Source organism: Cannabis sativa, chromosome X (genome assembly GCF_029168945.1).
Source record: "Cannabis sativa cultivar Pink pepper isolate KNU-18-1 chromosome X, ASM2916894v1, whole genome shotgun sequence".
NCBI classification, from domain to species: Eukaryota; Viridiplantae; Streptophyta; class Magnoliopsida; order Rosales; family Cannabaceae; genus Cannabis; species Cannabis sativa.
Window position 1 is genome coordinate 18207159 of NC_083610.1, and position 19993 is coordinate 18227151.

Genomic DNA, 19993 nt, shown 5'->3' on the forward strand with positions numbered 1-19993 from the left:
GTGCTATTTGTTTTGGTTTTTTTTTTTTTTTTTTTTTTGTTAAGTTATATATTGGTCAAAGCCTAAAATTTAGGGGCTGAATGATTTTCTCTCATTTTAAATACCATTTCAATCATTTTTTTTTAAAAAAATTAACTTGCCGTTATCTTTAAATTCCCTAATTTATAGGCTAGCAATGTAAGTAACGGTACAATTCTTTTAAAATTTATTAATGTTATTTAGTTTTTTTTTTCAAACCTTTTATATGACTATATATAAATATCTAATTTAAGCTTTTCATCAAAATTAAAAATTAAAATTGTTTCAGAGAATTGAGAGGAAAGGCATTACATATATTTTGCTCTAATCTATATTTTTAGTTTTCTTTTCTTTGATAGAAAATATAAAATAAAAAAATTAGAGAATAATATCATTCATTGAAATTTCTTGAGGCAAATTTATCAACGATTAATAGAAGGTATGTGTTTAATATTTACTCTTTGCTCATTTTATCTACGTTGTTTATTATTTTTAAATCTGTATTTTTGTTATATTTAATCTACTAGCCATCATCAATAATATTCATATATTAGTAGTTAGCTAGTTTCTTCTTCCTTGTTTTTTTACCTTTTATTTTTTAAAAAAACTAAATGTACCTATTTATATAATGCTGAAACTAATGGAAAAAAAGAAGTATGTACTCTGTATATGATGTAAATTCACCCTTGTTTAATACCGCCAATCAATCATATTTTTGTCAACTTTTTTTTTTAATTGAGATTAATTGTTAATTGTTATTTAGTTAATTACTGTTTATTAATAAATTTACTTATTGCAGAAATATTATTGCATAAATCAGAAATTAATTTCAAATGGGCATTGGGCAATTGGCGACTTTGAATTTTCTCAATTTGACGTTTTAACTTTGAAGACGGAATAGCAGCAAACATCAGGTTCTTTCATCCCTTTTTGAACTTCCAAATAATAATTATTACTGTCTTAATTGTTCTTTGAAATATTATATTAGTTGTTGTTGTTTTTTTTTTTTACTATGTCTCTTAAAATTAAAAAATATGAGTCTGGGTATGAAAAACGTAAGAAAAAGAAAAAAATTGAGGAGTTAACTCAATCTCAAAGAGGAGCTCTTGACAAATTTATTATAAAAGAACCACAAGTTTTTTTTGAAAATCATAATCATAATGTTGTTGATGTTGAAATTTCTGAAAATATGCTGCCTATTATTGAGAATCATAGTGAAAATGATGATGTGGAAAATAGAGGTGACATGCCTATTGAAAATGATAATGTGAAAAATACAGGTGATGTGCCTATTGAAAATGATAATATAGAAAATCAAAATTTTGATTCTGAAAATTGCAATGATGATCATTTGAATAATTCACTCGAAAATAAAATTTTAGAGGATAATAATAATGACAATGCGGAGCAAACAAACTCATTTAAAAATTTACTTGATATATTTGATCCAAGAAATTGGGATGCTCTTGATCCAAAAATGATTGATTTATTAGTGATGAAGGGTCCAAAAAGAGATTGTTCTATTATGACTGGCCCTAAGGGTAAATTTTCTAGACGATTCACTGCTAATTTGTATACTAGAGTTTTATCAAATGGAGAGAAGTGTGATAGAGATTGGCTTGTTTATTCAAAAGAGTTAGATAGAGTATTTTGTTTTTGTTGCAAAGTTTTTAAAGCAGGGATTGTTAGAGGACAATTAATAAATGAAGGCTTTAGTGATTGGGTACATATTGGTGAAAGACTTAGAGAGCATGAGATAAGCATGGAACATGTTAAAAATATGACCACTTGGTATGAATTGCGTCTAAGACTCCAAAAGAATCAAACAATTGATAAAGCGACTCAAAGACTAATTGAAAAAGAAAAAGATCACTGGAAAAAAGTTTTACAAAGAATTATTTTAATAGTTAAATTTCTTGCTAAACATAATTTGGCCTTTCGTGGATCTAATGAGAAATTGTATCAAAATGGTAATGGTAATTTTCTAGGCTTAATTGAAATGTTGGCAGAGTTTGATCCTGTTATCCAAGAACATGTTAAACGCATTACAAATGACGATATTCACATTCATTATCTAGGACATAACATCCAAAACGAATTAATACTTTTGCTTGGCTCTGCAATCAAAACTGAAATCATTAAAAAAGTTAAACAAGCAAAATATTTTTCTGTGATACTTGATTGTACTCCTGATGTTAGTCATCAAGAGCAAATGTCCTTGATATTGAGATATGTGGATGTTTCTTCACATTCTGTTAGCATTGAAGAATCTTTTTTAGGATTTTTAAATGTGAATGATACAACTGGTCAAGGACTTTTTGATGTGCTACAAAATGAGCTAAAAAAACTTGATCTTGACATATTTGATGTGCGAGGGCAAGGTTATGATAATGGATCAAATATGAAAGGAAAACATCAAGGTGTTCAAAAGAAATTTTTAGACATAAATCCAAGAGCCTTTTATACTCCTTGTGGTTGTCATAGTCTTAATTTGATTTTGTGTGATATGGCTGAATCATGTAGTAAAGCTAGAGATTTTTTTGGAGTTATTCAACGCATTTATACGATTTTTGCCAATTCTACTAAGAGATGGCAAATTTTGAAAGATAATGTGAAAGGATTGACTCCGAAACCATTGTCATCCACTCGTTGGGAGAGTCGTGTAGATAGTGTTAAGGCTATAAGATCTCAAATGTTAGATTTTAGAGAAGCTTTACTTGAAGTGTCAGAAAATGATGGACTTGATTCTAAAATCAGAAGTGAAGCAAAATCCTTAGCAACAAATGAACTTGGTGATTTTGAGTTTGTAATAGCAATTATTATTTGGTTTGAAATCTTATCTTCAATTAATTTGGTTAGCAAGCTTTTACAATCAAAGGATATGCTTATTGATGTTGCTATGGATAAAATAAAGGAGTTAATTTCTTTTTTTGAGCGATATAGAGAAACAGGTTTTTATAATGCCTTGAATAGTGCTAAGGAAATTGCTATTGAAATGAATATCGATCCAGTTTTTCCTCAAAGGCGCATAATTCGAAGAAAAAAGCAATTTGATGAAAATTTGAATACCCCATTTGTTGAGTTATCTGGAGAGGAATCTTTTAGAATTAATTATTTTCTTTACCTTATTGACCAAGCCATTGTTTCTCTTACTAAGAGATTTGAACAATATCAAGATTATGAAAATATTTTTGGTTTCTTATTTACTTCTGACAAGTTACAATCGTTAGACAATGCAAATTTGAAGTCTTGTTGTAGTCATTTTGAAAAGGCATTGAAACATAATGAACAATCTGATATTGATGGGAATGAATTATGTGTGGAGTTGAAATTATTAAGACAAATCTTGCCAAGAGAAAAAATGAGAGCTATTGACATATTAAATTTTTTGAAAGGCATAGATTGTTTTCCGAATACAATTATTGCATATAGAATTTTGTTGACTATTCCTGTGACAGTTGCTTCTGCAGAAAGAAGTTTTTCAAAGTTAAAGTTGTTAAAGTCCTACTTGCGGTCTACCATGTTACAAGAAAGGCTTAATGGATTAGCATTAATAGCGATTGAAAATGATGTTTTGGAGACGGTAAAATTTGAAGAGTTGGTTGATGAATTTGCTTCAAAGAGTGTTCGAAGGATGGCCCTTTTTAAGTAGAAGGTTGATATCAGCTTGAAGTTGTATTAAAAATAATAACAATTTTAATAAAAATATTTGAGTTTATTTGTGCTTAATTTTGTAAAATATATTATCTTACTATAATAATATTTAAAAATATTATTTACAAATTATAATTTTTTTTTTTTTATAAGGGGCCTAATTTTTATAATTAAAACAGGGCCCCCACAATGTTTAAGACGGCCCTGTTCATTACGAACATCTGTGTAACCGTACCTCGCAACGCATCGAAACACGAAGAGATTCTTGGGCTCTATTCTTCGAAACAAGAATCGTTCTTCCTGTGGAACCTTACTAATTGGTAATGATTTTATTGAGACAAAAACGAGGACAGAGTGCAATGCAGGGACGTTCTCTGCATAGTGCTTAAAAATGGGAGGAATTCCTTGAACAAGTTCTGAGTAAAACATTGCAAGTCCTGGTAATCGATGAAAGTTGGTGTCGTTAGTAATTTCCTTGACTTTTTCAGGGGAAAGTTTGTGGTCGAGTTCGTAATAGTATTTTCTTCTATACACGTCGTTCCAAACAAACATGACAGCCATTAATAGCCCTGCGAAAGCCAGAGGAAGATATCCTCCTTGGTTGAACTTGTAAAGGACTGAGCTTAGGTAAAGAAATTCGACTGAGCCAATCACCACAATGTATGTGATCACCAAGAAAATGTTGGTCTTCCATATCATTACCATTATTAGGACAAGGAAGGAGGATGTGAGTGTCATCACAGCCGGCCCTATTGGTGTGCAGCCAGTTCTACTGCACAGGGCCCAAACAAAGAAAGGGCCCAAATTTTCTATAATTAAGTTAAGAGAATACGTGTGCTATTTGTTTTGGTTTTTTTTTTTTTTTTTTTTTTTGTTAAGTTATATATTGGTCAAAGCCTAAAATTTAGGGGCTGAATGATTTTCTCTCATTTTAAATACCATTTCAATCATTTTTTTTTAAAAAAATTAACTTGCCGTTATCTTTAAATTCCCTAATTTATAGGCTAGCAATGTAAGTAACGGTACAATTCTTTTAAAATTTATTAATGTTATTTAGTTTTTTTTTTCAAACCTTTTATATGACTATATATAAATATCTAATTTAAGCTTTTCATCAAAATTAAAAATTAAAATTGTTTCAGAGAATTGAGAGGAAAGGCATTACATATATTTTGCTCTAATCTATATTTTTAGTTTTCTTTTCTTTGATAGAAAATATAAAATAAAAAAATTAGAGAATAATATCATTCATTGAAATTTCTTGAGGCAAATTTATCAACGATTAATAGAAGGTATGTGTTTAATATTTACTCTTTGCTCATTTTATCTACGTTGTTTATTATTTTTAAATCTGTATTTTTGTTATATTTAATCTACTAGCCATCATCAATAATATTCATATATTAGTAGTTAGCTAGTTTCTTCTTCCTTGTTTTTTTACCTTTTATTTTTTAAAAAAACTAAATGTACCTATTTATATAATGCTGAAACTAATGCAGAAAAAGAAGTATGTACTCTGTATATGATGTAAATTCACCCTTGTTTAATACCGCCAATCAATCATATTTTTGTCAACTTTTTTTTTTTAATTGAGATTAATTGTTAATTGTTATTTAGTTAATTACTGTTTATTAATAAATTTACTTATTGCAGAAATATTATTGCATAAATCAGAAATTAATTTCAAATGGGCATTGGGCAATTGGCGACTTTGAATTTTCTCAATTTGACGTTTTAACTTTGAAGACGGAATAGCAGCAAACATCAGGTTCTTTCATCCCTTTTTGAACTTCCAAATAATAATTATTATTGTCTTAATTGTTCTTTGAAATATTATATTAGTTGTTGTTGTTTTTTTTTTTACTATGTCTCTTAAAATTAAAAAATATGAGTCTGGGTATGAAAAACGTAAGATAAAGAAAAAAATTGAGGAGTTAACTCAATCTCAAAGAGGAGCTCTTGACAAATTTATTATAAAAGAACCACAAGTTTTTTTGAAAATCATAATCATAATGTTGTTGATGTTGAAATTTCTGAAAATATGCTGCCTATTATTGAGAATCATAGTGAAAATGATGATGTGGAAAATAGAGGTGACATGCCTATTGAAAATGATAATGTGAAAAATACAGGTGATGTGCCTATTGAAAATGATAATATAGAAAATCAAAATTTTGATTCTGAAAATTGCAATGATGATCATTTGAATAATTCACTCGAAAATAAAATTTTAGAGGATAATAATAATGACAATGCGAAGCAAACAAACTCATTTAAAAATTTACTTGATATATTTGATCCAAGAAATTGGGATGCTCTTGATCCAAAAATGATTGATTTATTAGTGATGAAGGGTCCAAAAAGAGATTGTTCTATTATGACTGGCCCTAAGGGTAAATTTTCTAGACGATTCACTGCTAATTTGTATACTAGAGTTTTATCAAATGGAGAGAAGTGTGATAGAGATTGGCTTGTTTATTCAAAAGAGTTAGATAGAGTATTTTGTTTTTGTTGCAAAGTTTTTAAAGCAGGGATTGTTAGAGGACAATTAATAAATGAAGGCTTTAGTGATTGGGTACATATTGGTGAAAGACTTAGAGAGCATGAGATAAGCATGGAACATGTTAAAAATATGACCACTTGGTATGAATTGCGTCTAAGACTCCAAAAGAATCAAACAATTGATAAAGCGACTCAAAGACTAATTGAAAAAGAAAAAGATCACTGGAAAAAAGTTTTACAAAGAATTATTTTAATAGTTAAATTTCTTGCTAAACATAATTTGGCCTTTCGTGGATCTAATGAGAAATTGTATCAAAATGGTAATGGTAATTTTCTAGGCTTAATTGAAATGTTGGCAGAGTTTGATCCTGTTATCCAAGAACATGTTAAACGCATTACAAATGACGATATTCACATTCATTATCTAGGACATAACATCCAAAACGAATTAATACTTTTGCTTGGCTCTGCAATCAAAACTGAAATCATTAAAAAAGTTAAACAAGCAAAATATTTTTCTGTGATACTTGATTGTACTCCTGATGTTAGTCATCAAGAGCAAATGTCCTTGATATTGAGATATGTGGATGTTTCTTCACATTCTGTTAGCATTGAAGAATCTTTTTTAGGATTTTTAAATGTGAATGATACAACTGCCACTGGTCAAGGACTTTTTGATGTGCTACAAAATGAGCTAAAAAAACTTGATCTTGACATATTTGATGTGCGAGGGCAAGGTTATGATAATGGATCAAATATGAAAGGAAAACATCAAGGTGTTCAAAAGAAATTTTTAGACATAAATCCAAGAGCCTTTTATACTCCTTGTGGTTGTCATAGTCTTAATTTGATTTTGTGTGATATGGCTGAATCATGTAGTAAAGCTAGAGATTTTTTTGGAGTTATTCAACGCATTTATACGATTTTTGCCAATTCTACTAAGAGATGGCAAATTTTGAAAGATAATGTGAAAGGATTGACTCCGAAACCATTGTCATCCACTCGTTGGGAGAGTCGTGTAGATAGTGTTAAGGCTATAAGATCTCAAATGTTAGATTTTAGAGAAGCTTTACTTGAAGTGTCAGAAAATGATGGACTTGATTCTAAAATCAGAAGTGAAGCAAAATCCTTAGCAACAAATGAACTTGGTGATTTTGAGTTTGTAATAGCAATTATTATTTGGTTTGAAATCTTATCTTCAATTAATTTGGTTAGCAAGCTTTTACAATCAAAGGATATGCTTATTGATGTTGCTATGGATAAAATAAAGGAGTTAATTTCTTTTTTTGAGCGATATAGAGAAACAGGTTTTTATAATGCCTTGAATAGTGCTAAGGAAATTGCTATTGAAATGAATATCGATCCAGTTTTTCCTCAAAGGCGCATAATTCGAAGAAAAAAGCAATTTGATGAAAATTTGAATACCCCATTTGTTGAGTTATCTGGAGAGGAATCTTTTAGAATTAATTATTTTCTTTACCTTATTGACCAAGCCATTGTTTCTCTTACTAAGAGATTTGAACAATATCAAGATTATGAAAATATTTTTGGTTTCTTATTTACTTCTGACAAGTTACAATCGTTAGACAATGCAAATTTGAAGTCTTGTTGTAGTCATTTTGAAAAGGCATTGAAACATAATGAACAATCTGATATTGATGGGAATGAATTATGTGTGGAGTTGAAATTATTAAGACAAATCTTGCCAAGAGAAAAAATGAGAGCTATTGACATATTAAATTTTTTGAAAGGCATAGATTGTTTTCCGAATACAATTATTGCATATAGAATTTTGTTGACTATTCCTGTGACAGTTGCTTCTGCAGAAAGAAGTTTTTCAAAGTTAAAGTTGTTAAAGTCCTACTTGCGGTCTACCATGTTACAAGAAAGGCTTAATGGATTAGCATTAATAGCGATTGAAAATGATGTTTTGGAGACGGTAAAATTTGAAGAGTTGGTTGATGAATTTGCTTCAAAGAGTGTTCGAAGGATGGCCCTTTTTAAGTAGAAGGTTGATATCAGCTTGAAGTTGTATTAAAAATAATAACAATTTTAATAAAAATATTTGAGTTTATTTGTGCTTAATTTTGTAAAATATATTATCTTACTATAATAATATTTAAAAATATTATTTACAAATTATAATTTTTTTTTTTTATAAGGGGCCTAATTTTTATAATTAAAACAGGGCCCCCACAATGTTTAAGACGGCCCTGAGTGTCATCACAAACACCACAGCAATCCCTGTTCATATAATACAAAGTATATATATAATAAGTAACATGTGATCAATCAATAAAATATATATATATATAAATATCATTCAATAACAAGTACATGATTTGAATGTGAGCTTGCCCTTTTTCTAATGACAAATCTGTTAGAATTTAGGGATAAGATGAATGAAGTTGTAAAGGATGTACAGGGGAAGCAGGGCCGTCTTAAGGTGATGAGAGGCCTAGGGCGAAATTTGAAATGAGGCCTTTTATTTTAATAAAAATTAAAAATAAATTTTAATTAAATTTTGACACAGTATTAATTTCAATTCTTTTATCTCTACGTAATAAATATTTTTTTTGCAACGTAAGCTAACTCGATCAAAGTAATATTTAATTACTAAGAACATCTATATTGAAGTCAGGGCCGGCCCTGAGCAGAGGCGGGCTAGGCCTGTGCCTTGGGCCCACCTAGCTCAGGGGCCCAAAAAAAATTTGTTCCTTTTAAAATTACACATTTTGTTTTATTAATTTTAAAAAATACAACATTTTTTCCTAAATGAGGGTCCAAAAATATTTTTTTTCTATGGCCCACTAAATTTCAGGGCCGGCCGTGATTGAAGTGATATATATTTTAGCACATTTGAAAGAAAAAAAAAATAATGTGTTTAAATTATATATATTTTAAAAAAATAGATGATAAATATAAATCTTATTTATTATTAATATTTTAAAATTAAAAGTACTTTAATATATTTTTTTTTATACAATCTAATACAAATATTTAAGTTATAATATTATTATTTATCACAAATAATTAAAAGTATAAAAAGTAGGTTGGGAAGAATTGAACCTTGAACCTCAAGTCCAATAAAAGATCCACTTACCATTTGTGCTACATGTTTTTCATGTTTTTTGTTGAGTTAAATATTTATATATTATACGTTTTTATATGTATATATATTAATTTTAATTTTTTCGGGGCCTCCAAAATTGTGGGGCCTGGGGCCGAGGCCCCGGCTGCCCCACCCTTTGGCCGGCTCTGAGGGGAAGTCTGATACCATGTTAGAATTTAGAGATAAGATGAATAACGTTCTAAGAGTAGCTCATTCATCTTATATATCACAATTTATTTCCACACATTAGCAAAATGGAACTAACTCTTAATAATCAGGGTAGACCAAAAGCAAATATGGGCTTTATTTTCAATAGAACTCTTTAAAATGGTGTTAATTTTGTATTTTCAAAGCCCTCTTTGATTAAGAATACGTCGTTAGTAATTTTTTATATTATTTATTAAATTAAAATATGGGAATCCGACATTTAGTCTTAAGCCTTGAGCATTTCTCTTATTTGAATGTGTATGCTAGCTCGTCTCAATCTCAGTGCATTTTTTAGGAAATTATTTATAATGTGATTGCAAGTAAATAAATGATGTAATGGATATAAATTCATTTAAATTAAATATGGTACTTAATTACCGTAGGCATTTCCAATCTTGGTAGTGGTTCTGAAACTTATAGTAACAGCAACACAAGCAAGCATAAGGAGATAGTTGGCCTCAGGAACAAAAACTTGACCAACGTACTTAGTGGAAGTATGAACGATCTTAACACGTGGGAAACAACCCAAGGAAAGTGATTGTTGGATTATGGAGAAAGTCCCTGAAATCATGGCTTGACTGGCTATGATGGCTGCACATACGGCCACCACAAACATTGGCCAATACAGTGGCTTCGGAATAGATTTATAGAAAGTATCACTCACAACATCATTGTGCTTACGAAGAAACGAGGCTTGTCCAGCGTAGGCCATTATTAGAGCCGGGTACGTTATTGAGCACATGCTTATTTGAATGGACTTTACCGTGAAGTGCCCCACGTCCGCGAACAACGCCTCCGTTCCTATTACATACACAATTTTTATTTTCTTAATTAGAAAACTCAAAAATAATTTATTCTAACACCAAAATATACAGAAAATAAAATATGTAACTATTGTTGTCATAACTCATAAAAATTATTATTAATTTCTATTTTAATAATAAAAAAAAATATAGGTATTTTTACAAAAATACTAAATTAATTTTAGGTAAAAATTTACAATTTTACTGACACGTGGAATTTTTTATAAAAATATTGTCTTTTTATAAAACAACAAAATAGAACAACTAAAACAACAGTTAAACAACTAAAAAAAACCGTGGAATAATAGTAAAAACTTAACACAGTACACAGTATAAAAAATACTCACTCAGTATTTTTGAAGAAAAAAAACACAGTATTTTTAAAAAAAATTCTACCCTCTAGAAGAAAAAAAAAAGTTAGAAATAAATTCTAAAAATATACCCAAGGTACTATATGGAAAAAACAAAGTCCAATTTTTCATTCAACAAAACATAGAATCAATCGATAATATTTACAAAATACATAATCTAAAATAATATTTGACCAAAAAATTAAGGGTTAATTTCACAAATGCACAAAAATAATAAAAAAAAAACAACAAAAATACGGTTTACGGAATTTTAAACATTTTTACGATTTTTTTAATTTTATTTACATAAAATACGGACTTTTTATGTTGAAATTTTGTTCATTTGTTGTTAATTTTTTGTTATATGTATGTTTTTTTTGTTGTTTTTTTGTTGTTATTTTGATGTTATTTTCATGTTACTTTTATGTTATTTTTTTGTTGATTTTATGTTGTTTTCGTGTTATTTTTTGGAAAACCATAAAAATGTAAAAAAAAACATTTTTTGAACGTAAAAATGTAAATATTTTATAAAAAATGGTGCCTTATGTAATTATTCCAAAAATTAATTACATTTTACATTTGCTCATAAAAGAATAATATTTTAAATGTTAATTGATATAAAAATAGATAATTATTAAGGTTTAAAAAATAATTATTAATGGCAAAGTTCTGAATTTAAAAAAAAAAATGCATTATATATTATAATTAATCATTAGATAATTTACAAAACTAATTTTTCAGCCTTGTAGTAGTAATAGTACTGTAGTACTCATACATAATAAGAGTTTTGTTAAATTTATAAAATGAATAATATATAGTTGTATATAGGAGATTAATGAATGAACCTGTAATGGCTAGAACAATGCCACCAAGAGAAATCCAGGCGTCCTTGTTGTTTCTACGAAAATAATCGACTATGTATTTGGGATTTATGGCTTTGACCACTGAAGGATCAAATTTGACAAAATTGTAGAGACCAATGCCAGAGATGAGTGCAAACCATAAACAAATTATGGGAGCAAAACTATACCCAACTTTGTCTGTTCCAAATCTTTGCACCATGAAAAGGCATATCAAAATGCCTACTGACATCCAAACAATCATATCTGTAATTACCACAAACATATATAACAATCATTATTCAAAATTTACAACTAATTTTTTTTACTCTAACGCATAACGAAAATTTATTATTATTATTATTTATACCTTGGTTCATGTTAGATGTAGCATCCTTGATACCTCCAACAGCCGACAGAACTGCCATGATGAATATTGTAATAATTTTAAAATATATATAATACATATTAATAGCCAAATAAATAATTAGTAAATACTATTTTGGGCTCTGTTTTTGCAAAAATTACAAATTAAATCTTTTGTTTTGTTAAATGACAAAATGAATCTTGTATTATAGTACAAATAGATACCTGAAATAATTTTTTGTTAAAATAAAATTTAATAATAATTTGATCTAAAGGTGTTATGACAAAACTGTTTTTTCTGTATTTGTTCGTGTTAGGAATTGTCTTCAAGTTGGTTATATTAAAAAAAATATTGTCAAAGATTAAACTCAAAGTCTTATTTTTACCATTTTAGAAAATACAGGGTTCATTTTGTAATTTAACAAAACAGAGAATCCAATCGGTAACTTTTGCAAAACACAAAGTATAAAATGTTATTAATTACCCATAAATAATTCTGATGAGTAATTATTATATATATATCTTACCTAATATATAAAATGGCTATCTAACTTATTTTGTTGTGCACTTAACAGATTCTTGTGTATTTAACAGAATATACCAAAAAATAAAGTTAACTTTAACAGACACAACTCATTCTATTTACAAACATTATTCACAATCACAGACCAAGACAACTTTTGCCATTCTCAAGACATCCATTCGTACAAGAACCCATTCATTCACAAAGTCATAAATTATAAATGAAACAAAGAGAAAATTATCTTCTCATTAGTTTACAAAGAAATCAATATCAGACTTTTTCTTTTCTTTGACACTACTATCACCATTACAGGCCAGTGAGCCCACCGCCAACCATTAACGGCACCGCCATCGACCACCACAAAAACAACCACAATTTACTTCAATCAATCTCAAATTCAGATTCAAACACAAACTAAAATGAAACAGAAAAACAATATCAGATACAAAACAAGACAAAAAAAGCCCCAATCTCAAATCTCAAACAAGAACAACAAATGAAGAAAAATAAAAAAAGAAGAAAAAAAATCACTAAACCTAGATCTGAATCGCTCTCCTCTCCCGCTTCCACCAACCTGTACGACGAACTTTATCACAAATCCCCATTGATGTCGGCCACAAAACGGAGGCTATACGAATGGCCGAAAACACGTCTCACACCATTTCTCTCTCACGCAATTCTTTGTCAAGACGATCGGAGTAGCACCGACTTCGCAATTCCTCTGCCTCCGTTGTCCCTGTACCCTCGTCTAGGGTAGCCAATCATCTCTGCGAGAAGAGGGAGGAAAGAAGAAGAAAGAGAGTATCGATAGAAAAATTAATTTTAAATTTAGGGTTTTTTTTTTTTTTACTTTTTCTTTATTTTATAATATGTTTTTAAAATTAATAAATTTAGTTTTGAAAATGATAATTTTAAGTAAATGCAGAATCTTATTTTTAAATTTTATAAAAATCACTTAAAAGATAATTTTTTTTTTTAAAAAAAAAAAATTAATGTTACAGAAAGATAAAATCAAACATTTCGGTTTTTAAATTATTACATAATACTGCATTTAATATTTTTAAATTATATTATTATTAAATTTTTCTATTTGTAACATTAATCTTAAAAATGATAAAATTAAACAATTAAGATGCCACAATGTGAGTGGACCATATATATGATAGTTGGTCATTATACAACCCTAAAAATATCAAAAACTAACTCTTATTGACACAAAGATAAATTATTTATTTGAATACTCAATTAAACATAAAATATTATTTATTTCATTTATTAAATTTAACTAAAATTATGTACTTACTTTACTACATCAAAATAAAATCGAAGCTACAATTTTTAGAACTTGGAAAGATATATTCATGTATTAACGGTATTACATGAGTAATGCACATGTTACTAAATCAGATGACCATTTTAAATATAAAGATTATTTATATTAATAGATAATAATGATCTCTACAATAAAAATATAAAAATTGACAAAAAAGGAAGACAAAAACTAACAACCGGAGTACAAAATAGTCAATTATAATTATTTGGACCCCTACATGTCTTCAAAAGAAAAAATTGGTAATTTAGTTTTAATATACTAATAATATTTTCCTTCTATTTAAATTTCTTATTAAATCTAAAATATTTTAACATTCAAAATACGAATATATTAGCGGTTGCAATACAAGTTAAGTCACCAAAAGATATGTAACAACAATATATGGAATAAAAAGAATCCAAAAAATATATCTCAATGATAAGAGGTAAGAAAAAACTTAGATAAACTAAATTTAGACTTCTATTAAAATAAATTAAATTATATTATTATATTATATTTTAAGTATTAGAATAACAACCTTATGTAATATTTTTAAATAATTAAACATCTAATCTGAAGAAATAGAACTTAAACTTACGTAATATGTAATATAATATTTTATGTAAATATATACATAAAACTTATAAATAATATTTATATTATTATATCAAATATTTTAAATAGAAAAAATACATTCACAATTGAAATGCATCCATTTAGTACAAGAATATATACTTAAATAAATGATAATAATACTAACTTTTATAATTTATTTCTTAAAAAAAGACTAAATATATTGAAACGGTTTCCAATGAATTGTTAATAAAGTGTTAGATAATACAAACTTATGTTGATCAAGAGAAGATGAAGACTCAAAGATACAAGAATTTCAATGTATACTCTATTGAATAAGCGAAACAAGAAAAATTGTTAAATCTTCATCTTAAATTATAAATTACATATAAGTAATAATTTAAAAATTATAATACCAATACTTATCTTATGTATTTTTTTAAATGGATAAAAGAATTGTTAAAAAAAAAAAACTCAAAAAAAGATAAAACGTGCCTTGCACGTAGTTATAAAATCTAGTATATATATATATATATATATATATATATATATATATATTGTAAATAAAACCTGAGATGCAAGGTGTGAGGACTCCATCGCCAATAACCATTGAAGTACCGAGCATAGTAGCGAACGAAAGGAAATACTTTGTGGATTTGGAATTCTCAAGCTTAGACTTGAGTTTTGATGCCATCTTCAGTTTATTACTAGGCAACTCAAGCTGGAAATTTGAAACATCTCTATCCTCAGCTTGTTCACTTGGAGTTAATCCCACTTTTGCATATCGGCAAATAAGCGAGTACAATGCAAATGTCCCTCCTATATTTAATTAATAATTTACACAACATATAAAATAAATATACATATAAATATATTCGTGTGTATGCACAAATTTATTTAGGGAAATTTGAATTATTATGATTGTTTTAATATAAAATTGGTTTGGAGAACATTTAGTGTAGGTAATTTTTAAAATAGGACCAATTTTCAAAAAACCCCAAAATAGCCTTGTCAAAAATCCCAATCCCTTTCTCTCTCTTCCACTCAAACTCTCTCTCGGTCCCTCTTCCTTCATGCCCGATCCCAGCCCAGCCGCCTCACACAAGCGACTCCGACTTCGCCCAAACCCCAGCCACCTCACACAACCACCGCGCCGTCGCCCAGTCGACTCCGACCGAGACCCACACCCACTATCCGACCGTCATCACCGCCGCACGGAGGAGGAGAACCACCCAGGATAACCGCACCATGTCTAAGGTAATTCGGATCTGAGAAACCATTGGGGAAGAAGGAGGTCCGATGGGTCCGACGGGGTGGGTCCAATGGGTCCGACGGGCTGGGTCCGATGCTCCCGATGCATGGGTCCGATGGTCCGATGGGTTGGGTCCGATGGTCATGTTGGGTTGGGTCCGATGGTCCGATTTGTTGAGGTCTGATTGGACCGATAGGGTCCGATGGCTACCATATTGGGCCAATCAGACCCGAGGGGGTTTTTTATTTTCTGTCGTACGCGGTGGAGATCGTCGGGTCATAGGCGGTGGTGAGGGGGCGACGGCGCGGTGGTTGTGTGAGGTGGCTGGGGTTCGGGCGAAGCCGGAGTCGCTTGTGTGAGGCAGCTGGGCTGGGATCGGGCATGAAGGAAAGATGGGACCGAGAGAGAGTTTGAGTGGAAGAGAGAGAAAGGGATTGAGATTTTTGACAAGGTTATTTTGGGGTTTTTTTGAAAATTTGTCCTATTTTAAAAATTACCTACACTAAGTGTTCTCCAAACCAATTTTATATTAAAAAATGCATAATAATTCAAATTTCCCTTTATTTATTAGTTACTAATATTTTACTGGAATTAAAAAGTTTTTCCATGTTCTTTTGAATATTATTTTACATTATCTTCAACTTTGAACATGGACTCTAACTCATTAATTTATTAGCTATTGTGTAAATATCATATGAATTTCTACCATATTAATTTATATATTAATGCAGTTGATTAGAATAATATAAGGAAGAAATTAAGTGATCTTACCGTCACCATTGTCATTGGCTTGTAAAACAATGAAGACATACTTGATCAAAGGAATCAAAGTGATAGTATAGAAGATCAAAGAAAGAACCCCCAAGATGTCATCGTTATGCTTTATTCCATTTGTGAATGTGCTTGAGTACACATATAAAGGTGATGTACCTATATCACCATAAACTATTCCAATGCTTTGGAATGCTAGTTGAATTATCACTGACCAATCATCACAACCCTACACAAAAATTTTGATTCACACACTTTCATATCATATAAAATATCACTCACATATCCAACATAATCAAACACTCACAAAATCACTATGCACAACACATCAATAGGCAAAGGATCCAAACACTCGAGAAATGTCAAGATACAAGAAAATGGCCAACTAGGAGGGTCTAGCCGGACCACACCATAGCTAGCCAAGGATGACTATGTGCCGGCTAGCACAAAAAAAGGGCATTAAAAGGAAGCCCGATTGAATGGTGGGGTCAACAGCCATCCTCTTGGATGGGTCACAACTCGGTTTCAACTACAAGTCTCCCCAGCAACCCACGAAAGTAGGGATTCAACCCACAAAAGAGAAATTCATGCTTCGCTAAAACCATACATTAACTGCTCGCATGGCTCCGTGTCTTTCAATGATAACTCATTCTTTTCAAGTTTTTCTTGAACATGATGTTAGATTCCACTCCATCGTTAACCATCACCCTCACCATCATCATGCTTGTGATTTATACCTCAATGACCAAGGGATCGTTACGAGAGCACCGCACATAAGTTGTGTTAGACTCTCCAAATGTTATAGGATCACATTCGAAGCATTGGGTCTTCGGATACCGCTCCTCAACCTCCAACAGGACGATGTAGGGCTCATGGCGCAACGACTATGCACACCTCTCTAATGCATTTGTTGAGTTTCAAGCTAGATGTGGGCCTCCAACATTCACATACAATCGTTGGAAATGGGTGTAGGTTAGAGAGGTGTGGCAAGCTCTTAAGGGGATGTCAATCGTACATAGCGCTGCAACACACTTTTGGTAGATAAGGAACTCCATCTCGTCCCGCAACTGATTATACTCATTAGCGTCATAACCATAATCATTGTGGAACCCAATGAACTTTTTCATATCACACTTTCACGAGTTCTTTTTTATGGGCCACAATTTTTTGTACAACATCGTTGACTAGGTAGTGATAAAAATTTCTTCCCTTGGCGGCAAGAGAATGGAATAGGTGGTTAACCAAGGCTCATACTCTCGGGTTGTCTTATCTGCCATCTTGGTCTTTTTGGCTCTAAGAGAGTTGCCTTTGTTTTTCACCATTCCCCTTTTCCCATAGAGTTTTTCTTCTGTTCACTAAGATTTTCGGAAAACAATTTATTTAATAAAAGAGATAAATAAAATATGATTTAAAAGAATCAAATCGGAAGAGAACACTCAAAGTTTTTACATGGTTGGAGTGTTAATTAGCCTTAATCCATGAATCAGTATTATTATTTGATAGGCTAGAAAAGCCGAAGGGATTACATTGAGTATGATTGCTCTATTCTCTTCTCAAGCTTGTGAGTTAAGAATATCCAACCCTTTGCATGAAGGATTAAGTGTATATTTATAGAATTATAGAGATCATATTTAGTTACTCTTTCCCTCTAATGGGTGTTTACAAATATTGCAGTACTTTGGGCTTATCGAGTGAACAAGCCTAGCCCATGAAGCAGTGACTATATGCTAACTTGGCATGTTTATCACGGTCATAGCTGTAGTTACCATGTCCCTTGATTGTGGATAATTGATTGTGTATTAATTATTTGATTTTCAATTATGTAGCTTCCTATTTAAACTTGATATTACTCCCTCTCCAAGATCTAGGAAAAGTAACTCCTTATTTTGTGTGGATTTATAAATGGAAAACTATTACTGGCTTCCAGTTACATGCTGATAGACCCTTCCGGCTACGCAGAACTAAGGGTCCTTTAGATATGGGCTACACTTGGTGGAGACTCGCCTGGGTTAGTAACGCGAGTATCTTCCCAGAAGGCTAGGTTGATATTAGGCTAGGCCCAATCCTTGTCGTTTAGGGCCCATTTAAGTAATTGTCTTGTGTCCATGTGTCCCTTACCCGAAACATGAATAATATTTACCCTCTAAGCTTTTAAAATATTGTAGATTGTGGAAGCTTGCTTCAATCTACATAAGTGGACAAGTGAAGACTAAAGGTAAAATCTTTACAATTTTCCAAATGAAACTGAATATGGAAGAGAGCTTTCATTCATTTGCTTTAAGGATCCAACGTGGCATTATTTTCTTGGCTCGTTAGGCGTCCTTTCATATGACGAGGCGTAAGTGACAACCCAAACATTTTGATGATTATTTATTTCTGCACGAGCTTCGAGGGAAATATCATTATGTGATTTTACCTTGGTTCTAAACAATGCTTTAAATGTTGGACGGAAGGTTTTCTTAACCATTGGATCTGTTTTATGTTTTTGAAGGATCTGTCTCAACCGTGGATCTTGAATTCACACGTATCATGTTTTGCTAGTATAAATACTTCCAAATGCCACATTTTCCAACCTTTATCCAAATATTGAATATCCTTGTTTCAAAACCATAATCTTCGATAGTGAAACCCCATAACTAAAATTGTACACAAATCGAACCATATTGGAATGTGATATTGACTTTTGCATTCATCTTCTTATTCGAATTAGGGCTCAAGAATTTTCAGGTGCACCACCCCCATTGTTGAGATGCTTCATCGACTCAAAGGTTTTTTGGTTTATATAATTTCTATACAACCATCTTTTGACGTTGGTGTGTATCTCCTAAGCCATACTTTCTCTCGAATCTAGAGTCTTTGCCTATGTCATCACCAGGTAAGCTTTCTCCTTTTCAATTTCTTAAAATGTGTTGCATGTCGAGATATAAGGATTTACATGTAATTTATTTGCTAATTGAAAACTATAGCTTTAGACTTGTGGCTAGGATTCTATTTTTGATAAAAAAAAATATAGGTTGTCCTGAATCACTTCTTGAATCTGGGATAATGACGTCATAATATTTAAAAATTATATAGAGCATAACATATAATTTTTTTCAACCATTAGTTAATAAACCAGATTATTCTATTGATGAGATTGATAATAATCTTGAATTTATTGGAGCTTCAAAATATAAGTCCATGGTCCCCGAGTCACCTCTATACACATTGTACAGGGGAAGGTCTTATAAATTCTTAAGGGAAAAATAGTAATTTGTAAAATTATTATTTTGATTAATTATGACAATTATAAATTGTATAATTAATAATTTTTAACTATTTAGTTTTATTAGATAAAACTATATTAATTAATTAAATATAGTATTATTACTAAATAAATAAATATAGGGGCTTTTCATTTTTACACTTCAAACTAGTTTTTTTTGCATTTTTACGGAATTCTACATAGAAACCTCTATTGCAACTAGCGCTGCAACCTAAATTGCAACAAAAAATCGTATAGAAACCCTTATTGCAACTAGCGCTGCAACCACTTTAAAAACTCAAACCGTAAATTTGAAAAAAAAAAAAGTTAAAAAATAGCATATGGGGTAATTTCCCATAAAATATTATTTTAAAAAAAATAATATTTTTTTTTAGTTCTTATGAAATAAGAGATTAACAAAAATTAATTAATTATTATTTATTGATAAAATAAATAATAAATAAAAT

The 19993-nt window shown here is 30.2% G+C and overlaps 2 protein-coding genes across 2 annotated transcripts; one reads left to right on the forward strand and one right to left on the reverse strand.

The window, feature by feature from the left end:
- Nucleotides 1-53: 53 nt before the first annotated feature.
- LOC115716398 (uncharacterized) lies at nt 54-4000 on the forward strand. The gene has a single exon (XM_061106944.1). It carries the CDS (start codon nt 1031-1033, stop codon nt 3668-3670), a length of 2640 nt encoding a protein of 879 aa, XP_060962927.1. The 5' UTR covers nt 54-1030; the 3' UTR covers nt 3671-4000.
- Nucleotides 3681-16904, reverse strand: LOC115716426 (potassium transporter 5). Its single transcript, XM_061105896.1, has 8 exons — nt 16890-16904; nt 16283-16511; nt 14830-15078; nt 11856-11906; nt 11492-11752; nt 9872-10294; nt 3830-4421; nt 3681-3684 (listed from the first exon to the last, which is right to left on the reverse strand). The coding sequence occupies exons 1-8, from the start codon at nt 16902-16904 to the stop codon at nt 3681-3683; spliced, it is 1824 nt and encodes a 607-aa protein (XP_060961879.1).
- Nucleotides 16905-19993: the final 3089 nt, after the last annotated feature.